The 16,053-nt window shown below is 43.6% G+C and overlaps 1 protein-coding gene across 2 annotated transcripts in view; it reads left to right on the plus strand.

The window, feature by feature from the left end:
• The window catches only part of POLR3GL (RNA polymerase III subunit GL), a 549,275-nt gene extending 533,662 nt beyond the window's left edge, over positions 1-15,613 (plus strand). Inside the window, exons 7-8 of one of the 2 annotated variants that reach the window (XM_085636711.1) lie at positions 8,261-8,419; positions 14,914-15,613. In XM_085636711.1, coding sequence (XP_085492837.1) covers positions 8,261-8,419; positions 14,914-15,363 — 609 coding nt within the window. In that variant the 3' untranslated portion in view covers positions 15,364-15,613. The remainder of the gene's footprint in view (positions 1-8,260; positions 8,420-14,913) is intronic. The other variant, XM_085636712.1, reaches the window with a different exon arrangement.
• Positions 15,614-16,053: the final 440 nt, after the last annotated feature.

Genomic DNA, 16,053 nt, shown 5'->3' on the forward strand with positions numbered 1-16,053 from the left:
CAGGAGCTGTTTGTCGCAGTTAAATTCAGGTGCGCTCACGTGAACTGAAACCACTGTTTTTCAGAAGCAGTTGACTGAACCAAGAAGCAGTGACACTATATCAATTTTTGAGAATGTATTTCTTACTAATCCATGTTTTCTTGGACTGACTTGTCCCTAGTATCAGAAAAATGTCCCATCAGCCATAACTGCCCTTGGGATAAATAGTAGTTTAGCAGCATGTACACTCTGCTCTGTATTACAGTGCCATGCGTTACTTAGGAGACCCTGAAACATGGATATGTGCCTTTGTTTTCCTAAAATGTAGTGGTTTCCTAAGTATATAGTCAGTAAAAGCAGTGCTTAATTTGCAAAAGAATAAGGACCCAAAGTTTTGCTTGGAAGCCCGCAGCCATTGCCATTGAATGTCGGCATGGGGAATACCAAGGCTGCTTCACCTAATGCCTCTTTAATGCACCACCAGACACTCCCTGCCCCTTATCTCACTCTTGGGGGCTCTTTTACTTCCCTGCTTTCACCCTTTCACATGGTTTTTCTGTCTTTCTTTTTATCTGTTTTTCCATCCTGTGTGTTTTCTCTCTCTTGCTTTAGGGCAAAGTCTGATGAGAAAAAATAGGTGCCGTCCCCCAAAAAGAGTGCCCTTGGGACCCACCTTCTACCACCGGCCCTACAATTTGCAGACATTTTTGCTGACTCTGTGTCAGAAAGATTGTTCAATAGATCTTGTATTGTATCTCTACTGTACTCGATCTCTCAGCTGACGAACAATTTCATGAAGGACATCTCCTTGGTTGTAAAACCGAAACCCTGGGAGTCATATGTGGCCTGGCCTTATGTATGGGTTCACTTTTCCTCTAGGGTGGTTGCGGAAGCCGTTTTGAAATATCTATTCTTCTCCTGCCCGCCACAGGCTTTCCCGCCATCTCAGTTAATGGCCATCAAGAGGCACAGGATTAGGTGGGGGCACACCCCCTTCCAACAATGATCCTCCGCCCCTGTTTGTATGAGGCCAGGGGGAAGTTGGCCTTGTTAAGATCTTAGTGGTAAAAACGGTGGAGGGCAGACAAATCTTCACAAACCGGGTCGAGTCATCTGAAAAGCATGAGTATGCTTGGAACTAGATAGCGGGGGACCATCAACACAAAAAGGGAGTTCTCAAAGCCCCTTTTTCAGAGATCCTAATGACATTGAGGTCAATCATTTGTCCTGGAACATAACTGGTGTGAAAAAGAAGTTGGCGTCACTCTTGCAGGTCATCAAGGTCAATTAAGTGGCGATAGCAGCCATTCAAGAAACCCGTGAAACTGAAGACTGGGGGTTGCCTGATTATATTGTTTTCCATTTAAAAGCGTTAAGGGGCATTTTGGGAGACCTGTTGGGGGCCTTGCCTTTCTGGTTTCTGCTATGCATGATGTTGTGGTGTCTTCCTATCCATTCATTCTCCAAACTTTTTAGTTGCATCCGTATCTGGGCTTCCCTCCGTAATGACAGGTAGGGGGGATAAAAAGGGATGCCCTGATCAGAGTAGAGGGGATTACAAGGGATTCCTTGACCGGATTCTCATTAACACATATTTCTCACCTAAAATTGGTCAAAAATATTCTATTCCAGGAATTGGCACTTTTGTTGGGTCAGATACAAGGGCTTTTTCCTTGTGTGCCCATCATTGTAATGGTCAATTTTTTTTAATTAATCTTTTTATTGAATAGTTGCATCAGTTCACAACAGTGCATGTAGCATGAACGGTACACATAGCGAGTCAGTTATTGGTAGGAAGAAACCACATCCATTTCCATCAGTCCCCACTTTAATACATTACATGTGCCTTTGGTACAATATTCTACCAAAAACAGGTCAGGCCGAATGTCCCCTCATCCTCCCACTATCCCTGCCCTTTGCCTATCTCAGGATTCCCTGTAGTGGACCCAGCCACCCCACACTTTCTCATACTTACAGGGGCAGCCCCTGCTCTGGTAAACCTCACGTTCCACCAGCTGACACCAATCTAGGTCATTCTTCTCGTCCAAGATAATCGGGGGACTACTTGCCCCCCATGATTTTGCAATGTTCCGTTCGGCCACCCCGGCTGTCTTTGTCTGCCACAGTTTAGGATATGGGCCATGTCTCCTCCCCAGAAGTGATGGGCGATATTTATTAAAATATTTCTCCTAGGCTGATGAGGGACTTCATTCAAAGGGATAAAGATATGGAATTAAATATTCGCTCTCAGGTCTTGGGGAGTGGGAGAGGGGATCGGTCTGGCATACACTTGTAGACCCTACTCGATAGCTGCAATATGTCCATACTAAAGGGTAGGTGTCCGGAGATCAGCCAGCTCGGCCGACATTTGACAATGGAAGGGTAACATCCCTGATCGATTATGTGAAATATCCTCTGAGCATTTTGGTATGGTGAAGGATCTTCTTGTAGGTGACCTCAGGGGTAATCACCATAAGCCTCTTGTCCTCACACTGTTTAGGAGGACTAAGAGAAGAGAGAGGTGGCCTGACCACGGGGCCCCTGCATTGTAAACAAAGGGTGCGTAGAATTGGGTGGCCAGCAAAATTAAAATGGCATGTTATAAATGGCTTGAGGGGATTACTTACAGAGCAACTTATTGCACCTTTACACCACACAGTATAGGCTTTTGAAAATGTTATTTCTTTTATAAGGGATTGGGTAGCCGCAGGCCTAGCAAGGGGCGGGATCAGAACAGATATTTGTAGCTCTGAAATGTCACACGCTAAAGTTTTGCTCAATAAGAACTTAAGGGAGGCATTTAGAGCAGGCGGGGAACATAGGGAGAGCCTGATCAGACAACATAGGAAAGCATTTAGGAAGGAAGTTCGGCAAATTAAGTGGAGGTAAAAGAGAGCCCATGGACTAAGTGAAGTAAGTGTACACTTCAATACTTATTTCTAGTAACCTTTACCTTTATTTAAGTAATGAGTCAACTGCATCCTCAGCTTACCGGCTGGACCATAAAGTGAAGGCAACCTCGTCATCATTCCAAGGCTGCCTTCACGTCAACATTCTGAACGTAGCATCATTACAGTAGAGTGTAGGGGTGGCCGGGATGTACCAAGTGGTTAATTACAACACATCTCCCTTCTTAAAGAAGGCCTTGGCTCACCCGTAGAACAACCAGGATAAAGGTAACAACAACAAGACCTTATACATTGTTTTTTCTTAACCCATTTGAAATTCCTTGTGCCACCTTGGGGGATTGCGGTCCCTAAGTTCCCTGCCTCCTTGTGCCCCTTCTGCTCGGGAACTCTGGGCAAGATACCTACCATCTCCCGCCTGGTCCGTTTCCCTCGGACCATTGACCACCCGGTCCATGCTCCATTTTTTCCCATCCTCCATGATGACCACGTTTCTTTTGACCTCTCTTATTTTCCCCGGCTCATAGTACCTCTCCTCCTTGCCCCCTAGGTTCATTGGTTTCCTTATCACCACCTTTTGTCCCTCTCTGAAAGATCTTTCCTGCTCCCCCCATTTTCTGTCGTACCACCCTTTATACTTCTCTTGTCTGGAGTCAATTCTCTTACTGATTTCCTCCCGATCAATCACCACTGGGTCCTTGGGGATCATCCAGTTAGGGGATAGTTTTGAACCAGCCTTTCTCCCCCTCAATAGTTCAAACGGCGTATGTCCTGTGGAGAGGCTAGGCGTGGTGTGGTAGGCCCAAAGCATGTCTCTCAGAGCCCCCTCAATGGGATTCCCCGCTCTCACTGCTAGTTGTATGCACTCTTTCAACATACGGTTAGCCCTCTCCACTTTCCCATTAGCTTTCGGGCAGTACAATGGGGTGCGTATGTGTGTTATTGACATGTCCTTCAGGTATTCCCTCATCTCTTCCGATACCAATTGGACACCATTGTCCGTGATTAAGGTGGAGGGAATGCCCTCCTTAGAAAACACTTCGTTCAAAAATTCGATCAACGATCTTGTGTTGATGTTGCTCACAAACTTGTGTGTGACCCAGTTTGAGTAATAGTCTATAAGCACTAAGATGTACCATTGCTGTGGTCCCTTAGCCCTTATGGGGCCTGTGATGTCAAATCCCAACTTGTCCCATGGAGCTCACGGGACCTCCACGGGACTCAGCGGAGATCTCCTGATACATCTAGTTTTATCGCTTTCGCTACATGCATGGCACTCTTTCACCTTGTCTTCCATGAGCGTATCCATCCCAGGGAACCAATACTCCGATCTCAGTCTTGCCTTGCATAGGCTCCTTCCCAGGTGCCCCTCATGTGCGAGGTCCATGATCTGTCCTCTTAATCCAGCTGGCGGCACTATCCTGCCTGACTTGAGGAGGTATCCCCCTACTATGGACAGATCATCTCGTACATTCCAGTACGGTTGCATGTCTTCTGGTAGAGTTTTGCATTTCATGGGCCATCCTTTGATTACCCAAGCTTTTACCTTGTTGAGAATGCTATCCTGTTCCAGGTGATAGTCCCACTGACTCTTTGTCATTGCTGGGAGTTTAACCTCAAGAACCCCTTCATTGCTCTTGACCTCCTCCTCATGACTTCCCACTGGTGCTCTTGATAAAAAGTCTGCCACCTTGTTCTGTTGGCCCGGGACATACACTGTCTTGAAGTTGCAGCCCTGCAATCCTAGGACCCATTTGGCAATTCGCGGGGTCATGTTCTTCAAGACTTTGTTGCCGAACAAGAATATTAATGGCTTATGGTCCGTGCACACTTCAAATGGCAAACTCCACACATAGAAGCTGAAATGTCTAATTGCCCAATACACCGCCAATGCCTCCTTCTCTATTGTAGAGTAATTAGACTCAGCCGCTGATAACGACCTTGATGCAAACGCTACCACTTTGACTTCACTGCCCCTTCTTTGTGAGAGCATGGCACCTATGCCCTTGCCACTTGCATCCGTTGTTATTATGGTGTCCTTCGTAACATCAAAGCTGCCTATGTATGGTGCAGTCACAATTGCTTCCTTTATGTCTTCAAAGGCCTGTTCCTGACTTTTTTCCCACACAAATGGCACGTCCTTCCTTAAGACCTCTCTTAGGGGATTTGCTAACATTGCAAGGTTCTTAATGAATTTGGCCATGTATTCCGCTAGGCCCAAGAACGATAGCACTTCCTCTTTGCTTGATGGCGTTGGTGCTTTACGAACTGCTTCAACTAGATCTATCTTTGGTTTTATCCCCTCCTCGGAGATGGTATGCCCTAGATAGTCTACCGCCGTTACACCCACTTTGCATTTGCTCTCCTTCGTGGTAAACCCTACTTCCTTTAGTTTGTTGAGTACTCTTTCAGCATTCAGATTATGTTCCTTCTCATTTGCTCCATAAATTAGAATGTCGTCCTGAAAGCACATTGATTTCGGACAATCCTTCAACACATGTTGCATCACCCTTTGGAATGCCGATGCTGCTGATGCCAGCCCAAAAGGCATTCTTAAGAATTTGTAGTTACCAAATGGGGTGGTGAACGCCGTTAATGGTTGTGATTCAGGATGAAGTTTGATTTGGTGGTAGGCCGATGAGAGGTCCAGAACACTGAAAAACTTTGCCCCTTGCAGTGTGCTCAACATCTCGTGTATCCTGGGCAAGGGGTGTCTGTCCACCACAATGTTGGCATTCAGTGTCCTGAGATCCACACATAGACGGATGCTCTTTCCACCCTCCTTACTTGTGATGACAATGGGGGCCAACCATGCCGCACATTCGACCTCCTGTATGACCCCTTGCTCCACCAACTTTCTCAATTCCAGTCCCAGGGGTTCCCTCATCAGTAAAGGGATCGACCGTGTTTTGTGCACCACTGGTATCGCTCCCTCCTTCAATTCAATTTTATGCATGTAATTTTTAGTACCCCTAACTTGTCACTGAACACTTCAGGAAATTCTTTCACTAAATTTGATCCCACCTCTGGAGGGTCAATCAACAACACCTGCTCCTGGTTTTTAGGGTCAAGTTTTATTCCCAATTCCTTTTGGTGTTTCCACCCCAATAAACTTGACCCCTCCTTTGTAACGTAAACTTTCCCTACTGTGTGCCTGTCCTTAAACGAAATTCTCATTCTAATCATCCCCTCCAATGGTATGGGTACCCTATTATATCCCATGGGAGCAATGTCAGCTGTTTCTAATATGAGCTTATGTTTTGCAAACTTCTCCTCGAACCTGTCTTTATCCACGAGGGTGAATGGGGAGCATGAGTCAGCATACACCTTAAACTTTTCCCCATTCAGTCCTATTTCGCATGTGGGATACTGTGTCTGCTCACCCCTATTTTCATCTTCAACCTGAAAAATGTAATTTTTCTCTTCTTCCTCATCTCTCTCTCTGATTTCCACTACATGGACTTTAAGTTTATTTGAACTCACGTTGCATACTTTTGAAAAATGTCCTTTCCTATTGCACTTTCTGCAAACTACATTGCGGGCTGGGCAACGCCAATTGTTAGCTAGGTGATTGTGGTTACCACACCTAAAACACTTCAGGCCTTCCCCTCTATTACCCATGTATTCTTTGTTCCTATTCTCAACTTTACATACTGCCTCCTCGTTAACATTGTCCTTCCCTGTATTTTTCTCTTTTGCTCCCTCCGAAACTTTCATTTCTCTCATGCACTGTGCTGTATGTTCCAACCCCTTAGCTATGCTAATGGCTTCCTCCAAGTCTGGATTTCTAGTCAGTAGTTCTTCCTGAACCTTCTCCTCATTGGTGCATCTCTCAAATTGGTCTCTAATAAGAGAGTCCGTAAGTGGCCCGAACTCACATGTGGCTGCCGTGCCTCTCAATACTGCTATGTACGACGACACTTTTTCTTCCTTCCTTTGTACTCTCTTAAAGAATTTGTGTCTTTCCAACACTACATTTATTTTTACTTTAAAGTGAGCTTCTAATTTCCTTAAAGTATATTCGTACACATCCACCCCTTCATCTTCTCCGCTTCCTTCATCATCCACCTGTCTACCTGTTATGTCCTCAAAAACTTTCCTTCCATGTATCCCCAGATTATGCAAGAGAATGTGTTGCTTCCTTAGATTTGAAAATTTCCCACCTCCTATAGCTATCAAATATGACTTGAAAATACCTTCCCATCTTTTCCAAGGTATTTCTGGCTCTCCCAGCTCATTTAGGAATGGAGGCGTCTGACTCATCCCTGCACCTGCCATAATGTAGAATGGGTGTGACTAAAAGAGTGAAAACCACAGCAGGCAACCAATTTTACCTATAAGACAGCAGGACTATTACTCTATATGTTTTTTTTTTTCCTTAGATATCTCTCACCATGCATGTAAATACCATTTACTTCCCCCCAATAGTCTCCGCTGTAACCTTATGACACCAGAAATCTCCTCCTTAAATCTTCTATAACCTTGCTTTCCGTTGGAACAGTCCTCTTTCTTTGTTTGGTGTATTTCCCACCATTCCACTTGTTAACCTCTGACGAGCTCTTCCTGCGTAAGCCTGAGGAAAAAAAAACCCGAGTCTTAGAGGAAGACCCTGCCACTGAGGAGATCGATCTCCCTCACCACTCGTAAGTACGGTGCTTGTTCCAGCCTCTATTCCGCAGCCCCTTCTGTGAGGAAGGGGATGTCCTTCGCGCGCTGGCCCTGTGATCTTTATGTATTTTCGCGCCGCTGCTTGCACCACAGCGCCCTTTGTCCCTGCAAGCTCAGAGTCCTTCAAAGGCAGGTTACCAATATGGCGTCCGCCGCGTGGCGAACTCCTAGCCGGCCTTGCACTTATAAGCTGCTAGTTGCACGCCGGAGTAACACGAAAGGAGGGGGGGGGGGGTATACTTTTACGTTGTCTTTAGTGTCCCTCAGCCCCGTTGCAGATATCCTTTAGGACTCGCACTTCCTCCGCAATCAGGCCAGGTCGCCTATTCTTTTTCTTTTTTCTACTCTGCTGCAATGCGTTGCCCTCTACAACATTTCCACAAAGGGCGCGACCTTCCGGGTGTCCGTATATTTTCACTCACCCCCTCGACAGTCCCCGTGGCAACTCAATTTGAGAATTAGACAGTACCTTCCCTTTGTTCCGCTCCGAGAGCCTCCGGCTGACCGTTCACCTCAGCACTCATGCTTTACTCTGGTAGTTCTTGCTCTTTGTTCCACTCCGTACGTCTCGGGCTGATAAGTCCCCTCAGCCACCCTTTCATTAACTGTTTTCACGCTGATATATTTTCGCCGATGCACAGCTGTACTGACCCGGTATGACACAGTTCCTCTGCCTCTACACCCCTTCTGTTCCTCTCATTCGACAGGGGTCGGTCCTCACCATATGCAGAATCTGTGAAGAAAGCTCCTTCTTCTCCGCGGAGTCTTGCTTCACTCCCTTCAATGCCAGCAAGCCGAAATATACTACAGGGGAGAATGCAGCGCCGTCCCTGTCACACCTCCGGTCATCCTCGTCGCCATCTGAAGTAAGTGTACACTTCAATACTTATTTCTAGTAACCTTTATTTAAGTAATGAGTCAACTGCATCCTCAGCTTACCGGCTGGACCATAAAGTGAAGGCAACCTCGTCAACATTCCAAGGCTGCCTTCACGTCAACATTCTGAACGTAGCATCATTACAGTAGAGTGTAGGGGTGGCCGGGATGTACCAAGTGGTTAATTACAACACTAAGGCTATCTCTTTCCTGCATACTGGCAACCTTAAGGGCTTCTGGCGCTAACTGTATACTGGGGCTTGTCACACATATTACAGCAGTGTCAATATTCGAAGAAACCTGGGTTAGTTACATCTCTGACCTCTACAAAATTGAAGAAGGTGTTGGGGTTGCCCCTGGTATGCCACAGGCAAGCCCGCAGGTTAAGGGGCCTGTTGAGAGCATCCCACTCCCGTCTCTTTATGATATTGAAGCGGTAATCAAAGGCTTGAAAAGCTCCAGGGCGCAGGGACCAGACGGCATTCACACTGATACATTTTTAAACTCAATCCTCTCCTCTGGGCACAGACCTTGGCTCCACTGTTTGGAGGAATAATTGTGGACCAATATTTGCCAGAAACTTGGAAAGGAAATATAAGAGTACCCCTGTATGAAATGGGAGACATCTGTTAGGCACTTTGGAAGATTGGGTGAGTGCAGCAAGAATTTTGCCCCTGACCCAAATGGTTTTCCAGAAAGGGTACTCAACCAAAGATGGCTGTGTGATATTAAAGCTACTGGTGGAGGATTATGCTCTATCATGGAAACATCCCCTGTATGCAGCTTATATTGATTTATCTACCGCGTTTGACACCGTAAACAGAGCCATTTTATGGGAAAAGATGACCAGATGGAAGTGTCCTCCTTGACTCTTGAAGCTGGTAGTCCAATTGCACAAGGGCTCCTGGACTAAAGTGGCACTTGGGGGGGGATGTGGCACTGTCCAAAAAGATCAGTACACGCAATGGATTGAGACAGGGGTGCATGTTGGCACCGCTCCTGTTCTCAATCTATATAGCGGATGCCATGGAGGGCTTAAGGAAGGTCAGGGCCTTCCCTCCTAAATTGGGGATGGAATGCATAGTTGTGTTCTTTTATGCAGATGACACTGTGCTATTAGATATTACGCCGGAGGGGCCTGCAGCGGCAATTGGACGCCTTTTCTCATTATTGTAAGGGGAATGCTTTATAGATTAATGCAGCTAAAACAAAGGTAATGTTTTATTTTCAAAAGGTGTGAGACTCACCCGAGGTGCAGATGGTGAATGAGTAGTGTCCAAATGAAGGTGGTTAAGGAACACAGATACCTTAGTGTGGTATTTAGCCATAGCCTCGACTTCTTGGGTCATGACTCGTTGCAGGAATCAAGGCCATTGCAGGCTCACTCCAGAGACTAGATTCAGCTTTGGGACATAGGTCAGTAGAAGTGCTGAGAGAGGCATGTAATGCGAAAATAGTCTCCCTGTTACTCTACGGGTATGAGGTTCTGTTACAAAAAGATGTTAAGTGCTTACAAATCAAAGAAATAACCACCTAGAAAAATAGTTGGAGTTACCCTCAGACTGAGTGAGCAGTGCGCTGAGTAGAAGTTGGGCTTCTCTAACATGAAGGCTCCCTGAGTGTGTATATTACTTCATCCGCAAGGGAAACCCAAGGGATAATGGGTAAATATCCTACACTTGTCGAAGCGTCCCTGAATCTGCCTACCTGGTATTCTCCCTCAGACATGTCGGAACATAAACAGAAACAAGCATTAAAATTCTTAATTAAGGAGCATTCACTCTATAGTGATTCAATTTATGTGAGTAAGAGAGGCAGTTTGCAGCACCTAGTGGAAGTTGATTATTGTGGTACAATTCAACCTTATTTGAGGGACATCAAGTGTAGATCTGTGAGGAGATGGGCTCTGAAGGTTCGGTTGGGCCAGATTCCCACCTTCGTTAAATGGGTTTGGTCCAAACAGAAGGGGAGGGACACAGGGCCGGACTGGCCGTAGCGGGCACCGGGCATTTTCCCCAGTGGGCCGCCAGGGTGGGGGCCGGTTTTAGGCCCCTGGGGGGCCGTTTTTGTTACTGGGGGCTGGTCAATATTGCCCCGCTGTAACAAAATCGGCCGAAGCTGGCCCTTGCAAACAGCTCGGCTGCACCCCCTCAGCCTCCCAGTGGGGCCGGCCAAGCAGTTTGCCAGGGCCGGTTTCGGTTCCCAGTCCGGTCCTGGAGGGACAGGGATTTTTGCCCTTTTTGTAACCTCAATGTATTATCATTCTCGCATCCTATTGTTTTTTGTGCCTCTTTTACTAACATAAGACAAGGCTTACTATAGCCTATTTTTAAAAATCTACAAGTCCGTCATATTAGTGACTTAATGAATATAATTTGGCCCCTTAATAATATGGCGCTCTGCTGGGCATTGGCAACATTTCTGTCGATTGTAGCCAGCGAGCTTCTCTGCATCCTTTCTTGAAAATGTTACTTGCTATTTGCACAATAGTGTTGATTAGGGGGCTGTTGCTATTTTTTACTTTGCTTTTATTGCTCCTTTTCTGTCTGAAGAGTTTGTACTCTTATGTAGCGTTGCACTTCTTTGTCGGTGTTGCATTATCTGAAGGCTGTAGACAGTTCTCCCCTATATGAATGTATTATTTTTAAGTATTAAGCATGAAGTTTACTGCATTCATGTACAGTTTGCCATATTGTTTAACCCGCTTTGTCAAGTCACCATTTTCTCTGCTGCTATCATTGACCAGTATATAGTATCTTTGGGGGTTTTATATGGTTGGGGCTGGGGTGGGTTGTGCTGCAAAAGTTGTTGGATACCCAAACTAGGGCCAGAGCTTGATATTGTATCCTTTTAAGCATGTTTTATGGGTATTTGCATTGTATTTATTTTAACATGTGGATGTGTGTATGTTTTTCTGATTGTCGCCCCGGCCAATATCTTCCGAAGCGGAGGAATCCAGTTGTATACGAATAATAGTGGCTTTTTGTGTTGATCTAATGAATTCTCTGAAATGATTACTTCGTGTTTTTATTATTAATGTTTTTTTGAGATGTGTTGTTTGTATTGCCTAATCGGCATGATAGCAAACTAATAAAATATTCCTGATACTTGATGCTAATTTTAGTGCTTTCCCTAATAAACTAGAGTGGTTTGCATCCTTAATGGACCGTGAACTTAGATGCCTTTGTACCCTTTTAAGGCAAGGGGGTAATTCTAAGAATTATTATGTAACCAAACATAATGGAGGATGGTTTGATGAAGAGTGTAAAAATTGCAAAAAGAGTTAGGAAAGTACAGTCTCTTCATAGGACACGTCGATTGGAGAGGATCTGAGACTAAAATAAGACGGTTGAAAAAGCAATATAACCCCCTGATAAAAAATAGGAAAGAAAGCTTTCATGATAAAAAAAAATGGAGTGAAATGGAAGCTGTACAGGCTGGGGATCAGAAAAAATGTGAGGGTTGGTGAATAATATAGCTGATACACATGCTGTGTCCCTCACCCACTTGATTGCTGAAGAAGATTGGGCATTACATGTGAACAAAACGTATGCTCTGCCCCTTGTAAAGGATCAGAGATATGCAGACATTGCTGATATAAAGACTCTTGAGATAAAGAACAGATCGAGGATGCAATAACAGGGTTTAAGTTAAGTAGGGCTGCAGGACCTGCTGACATCCCAGCAATTGTACTAAAAATACATATTGGCAAGAGGGTGCCCTTGGAAGTGGTCACTTATTTGGAACCCATGGAACACTTTTAGAGGAGTGATCTGCGCACCACCTCAAAATGTTGATCATGATGACCCTATTTTGCCGTGATGTTCCTCTCATATGTACTGTCTGTATATCCTTCCATTCATACATTGTGCAAAGTGTTAACTGCATGGCTCCACTGTACTGTACAATTCACCGGTTATTGTTTAATAAAAAGATTGGTAAAATAAAAAAAAACCACATATTGACTGGTGGGCTGAAAACCTGAAGTATTTGTTCAGGTGGATAGCTGAAATGGAAATTATCTTAGAAACCTGAAGGGACTCCATGATAATACCAGTATTAATGAAAGGAGATGGCAGAATAATAGCAAACTATAAGATAATCAGTCTTTTGGATTTGTCGGCAAAAATATTTTCTAAAATATTGCTCAAAAGGCTTGAAGATTGGGTTTTAGAAAAAAAACTCCTATCTATAGAACAAGGCGGCTTTCGGAAAGGACACTCCGCAGTGGACCACTGTTTTGCCTTATGAATTTTAACTAAAAAATCTATTGAAATAAATCCAAGATTGTGATGTTGTTTTGTGGACATCCGTACAACCTTTGATACAGTGTATAGGGCAAGACTGTGGGATAAATTGCGTACTTGGAAATGCCCAAGGGAATGGCTGTTTTTGATTCAGGCATTACAAACCTTAAATTGGATTAAGGTGGAGATATTTTGGTTGGGTAGACTAACTAAAAGAATAAAAATTAAAAATGGCCTTTGTTAAGGCGGTTTGTTAGCCCCATAGTTGTAGTCTCTCTGTAGCTGATCCCCACATGTCTGAATGAAACACATTATTTCCTCCACAAAATGGGAGCAATTCACATTCCCTACTTGGTATATGTGGACAATCTCATAATTTTAGATTATACCTGAAGAGGTCTCCAGAAGAAACATGATGCACTGTCAGCATACTGTTCAATAAATCATCTGGGGAGTCATTTAGTTAAGGAAAAGGTCCTATTTTTGGGAGAAACAGTACCCAATCCCAGTTGGTGTAATAATTAAAAAATAAAAGAAGTTACAACCTGTAAGTATTTGGGGTTGTACTTCAATGCCAAGGTGTAGTCGAATGAACATCTGCAGGTTATAAGATATAGGGCCTTATTACAGACAAGCTCCCTGGTAAAGTTTATCAGTACTTATGGGGGTCAGTCACTGACACCACTTTTAAAGGCCATTATTGCACAACATCCCTGCTCTAGCACTGTACGGGTCTCACATATTATTCATAGATAAAGGGGATATTTTAGAACCATTGGAAAATATATGTATAAAAAGAGTTTTAAATCTCCCAAAAGGGTCGATGATAAAGAGTATTAAATATGAAGGAAAGTTGATCTCTTTGGAAAATAAGATGAATATATGTTTTTGGGAAAAAAAATTAGACAATTCTATTCGGTTAGATAGCCTTGAAAGGTTAAAAAAAGGTATGTTGGATTGAAGCCCAATGGAGGTAGCTAAAATGGGCGTGGGTGGGCCCTAAGGAGAAATGTACAACAACTCGAAGATCACATTTTACCGCAGAGGTTCTTGCTAGTTGGGGGACCTTCCTGCATATAAGGTGCTTCCAGGACCTAGCAGAAAGATAAGGAGAACTTATCTAAAAAACCCTCAGTCAAAATGACAGTGTCCTCACTGGGTAGTTTGGATATCTACCCTCATCTCTATTTATTGCCGGATTCTTTACTTTGTTTAGAAATTTAAAATATTTGAATGAGTCTTAATCCTTTGGAGACTATCCACATTTTGGCTGAAAACATTAGGGAAAACAAAGGACATTGCATATGCACTTTAAAAAGAAAATGTACTAATATTCATGCACTAATTGACTTCCCTCTTCCTTTAACTAAGCATCGGAAATTTTTAAGAGCATCTTTTTAAAAAAGTGGGTCAATGTCTCGCCTTCTTCCAATCGTTGCTTTAGTGAGTATTCGCTTCTTCGATGTAATTGTGGGTACGGGTGCTTTTAAAGACCATTGATAAAATGGATTGTCATAAATTAATATTTAAAACTTTCTTTTCTGCATTTCTTTTTTTAGAAGATGATGTTTTTAACTAGTGTTCATTTTCTTGAAGAAATTGTGGGTTTGGAAGTCTTTCTGTGTTTTACGAGAATTATGGACAGTCATGTATTAATTCCGCAAGAAGTGTGTAAAATGTATGCAATTTAAGAGTGTGGTGTTGATTTGTATTGGTTTTAAGTACTTATGCCAAAATAAACTTATATTTAAATATTAAAAAGTCATTGGGATCCATTCATCTAAAATTCCTCATTCTTGCGGCTCTCCAGCCATGACACATCGCTAATTTAAGTGGGTGTGCCAGATTCTGGAGCCTTTCCATTCACTTGACTTGCTCTGCCTTTTGAAAGTCTTCGTCAGGTGACTCTTGTCCACTAGAGAATAAGTAGGGAAGGCTTGCATGCTGTCTCTGTAGGATACGGCATAGTATATGTCCCGACAACTGCCATCTTATCTTGAAAAGTTCCTTAAAACTAGGGAGGCGTATCAGACTTCACCTGCTTTCCTTAGTCATATTCACATTTGATTCAAAGTCTTCAGAATGCATTTTTTTATTTTTACACATACCATGTTTATAAGTGGTGGGGATGTAAAACTACTTTATGAATCCAATACTGCATCATGAAAGAGATGTCTCTTGTCAATTTATTTGTCGCTTCCTGATCTGATTCAGCCATTGTTACTTATGTTTTATAGATGAAGAACACTTATCTGAACCTCAGAGCATACATCAAGGAGATTTTCCTCAAGAATGCCTCAAGACGAAAGTCTCTGGCTAGAAAACTGAAAAACGGTGCGCATAGTGATCAGCCCTCCACTTCAAAAGGGCGAGAAAAGAAAGAGTTCTGTCTGGAAGAAAAAGCGATGGAGAAGCATGGAGACAAGCCCTCTCAAATGCATGCTAAGGAGGTGCAAAAAAGCTCTGATGAGGAGGAGGAGAAGGAGGAAGAGGTGGAGAAGGAGGAGAGGGAGGTGGAGAAGGAGGAAGTAGAGGAGAGGAAGGAGGAGGATGAGGTAGAGGAGGAGGAGGAGGAAGAGGAGGAGGAGGAGGTAGAGGAGGAGGAGGAAGAGGAGGAAATTCAACTCACAACAGGGAAGATGCTAATGACAACACAGCTTCAATATCACCCACACAACGCATTTTAACAAATCTGGAAATGTTGTAATACCCTGTTCCTCATCATCATCATCATCTAAAATGGAAGACTTTGACAAAACAACAAAGGCGCAGTGACACACTATGGCCTAAGTCTTGGAAGATGGGGTTGGGTGGCACTACTATATGCGTCTCTGTGTACACCTTGATGTTTCGCCCACTTTTAAGTTACGAGCAAACCATGTCAGAAATATACTACTGCAATGTCTTCCTTCTTTGAATAAACTGATGTGCATCACATAGGAATTGGCTGGAATGATAGTACGTGGGAATTTACATAAATGCATCAAGCTTCTCCTAAACAAATTTAAAGGCATATTTTCTCCAGCTGCTTAAGTTACAGAAGTATGGTTTTTGCTTTGCTAACTTTCTGTCATACTTTTGCTAAGTCTGCACAATTCTCCACAATATGTCTCACATGCAATTCTTTGATCCTCAGACCACTGTTACATATCTCTCATCTATCCCTTGGCATTATGCAGCTCTGACTGATTTTCAACTCTGATTAATAGGCAGGTATGTAGTTCCCATGAGATGCTTAGATGGAAATTCAAACTTTACACGTTATTGAGATCCTTGGTGTGACTAAATGGGTGTCGTTCAGGGCTGTCTCGTAAATCATTTGCAGAGCTCTATACAACACGGAACCTCAAAATTCAGATTTAAATAGTGGTCTCACA

This window comes from Triturus cristatus, chromosome 12, assembly GCF_964204655.1.
Source record: "Triturus cristatus chromosome 12, aTriCri1.1, whole genome shotgun sequence".
Taxonomy (NCBI): Eukaryota; Metazoa; Chordata; class Amphibia; order Caudata; family Salamandridae; genus Triturus; species Triturus cristatus.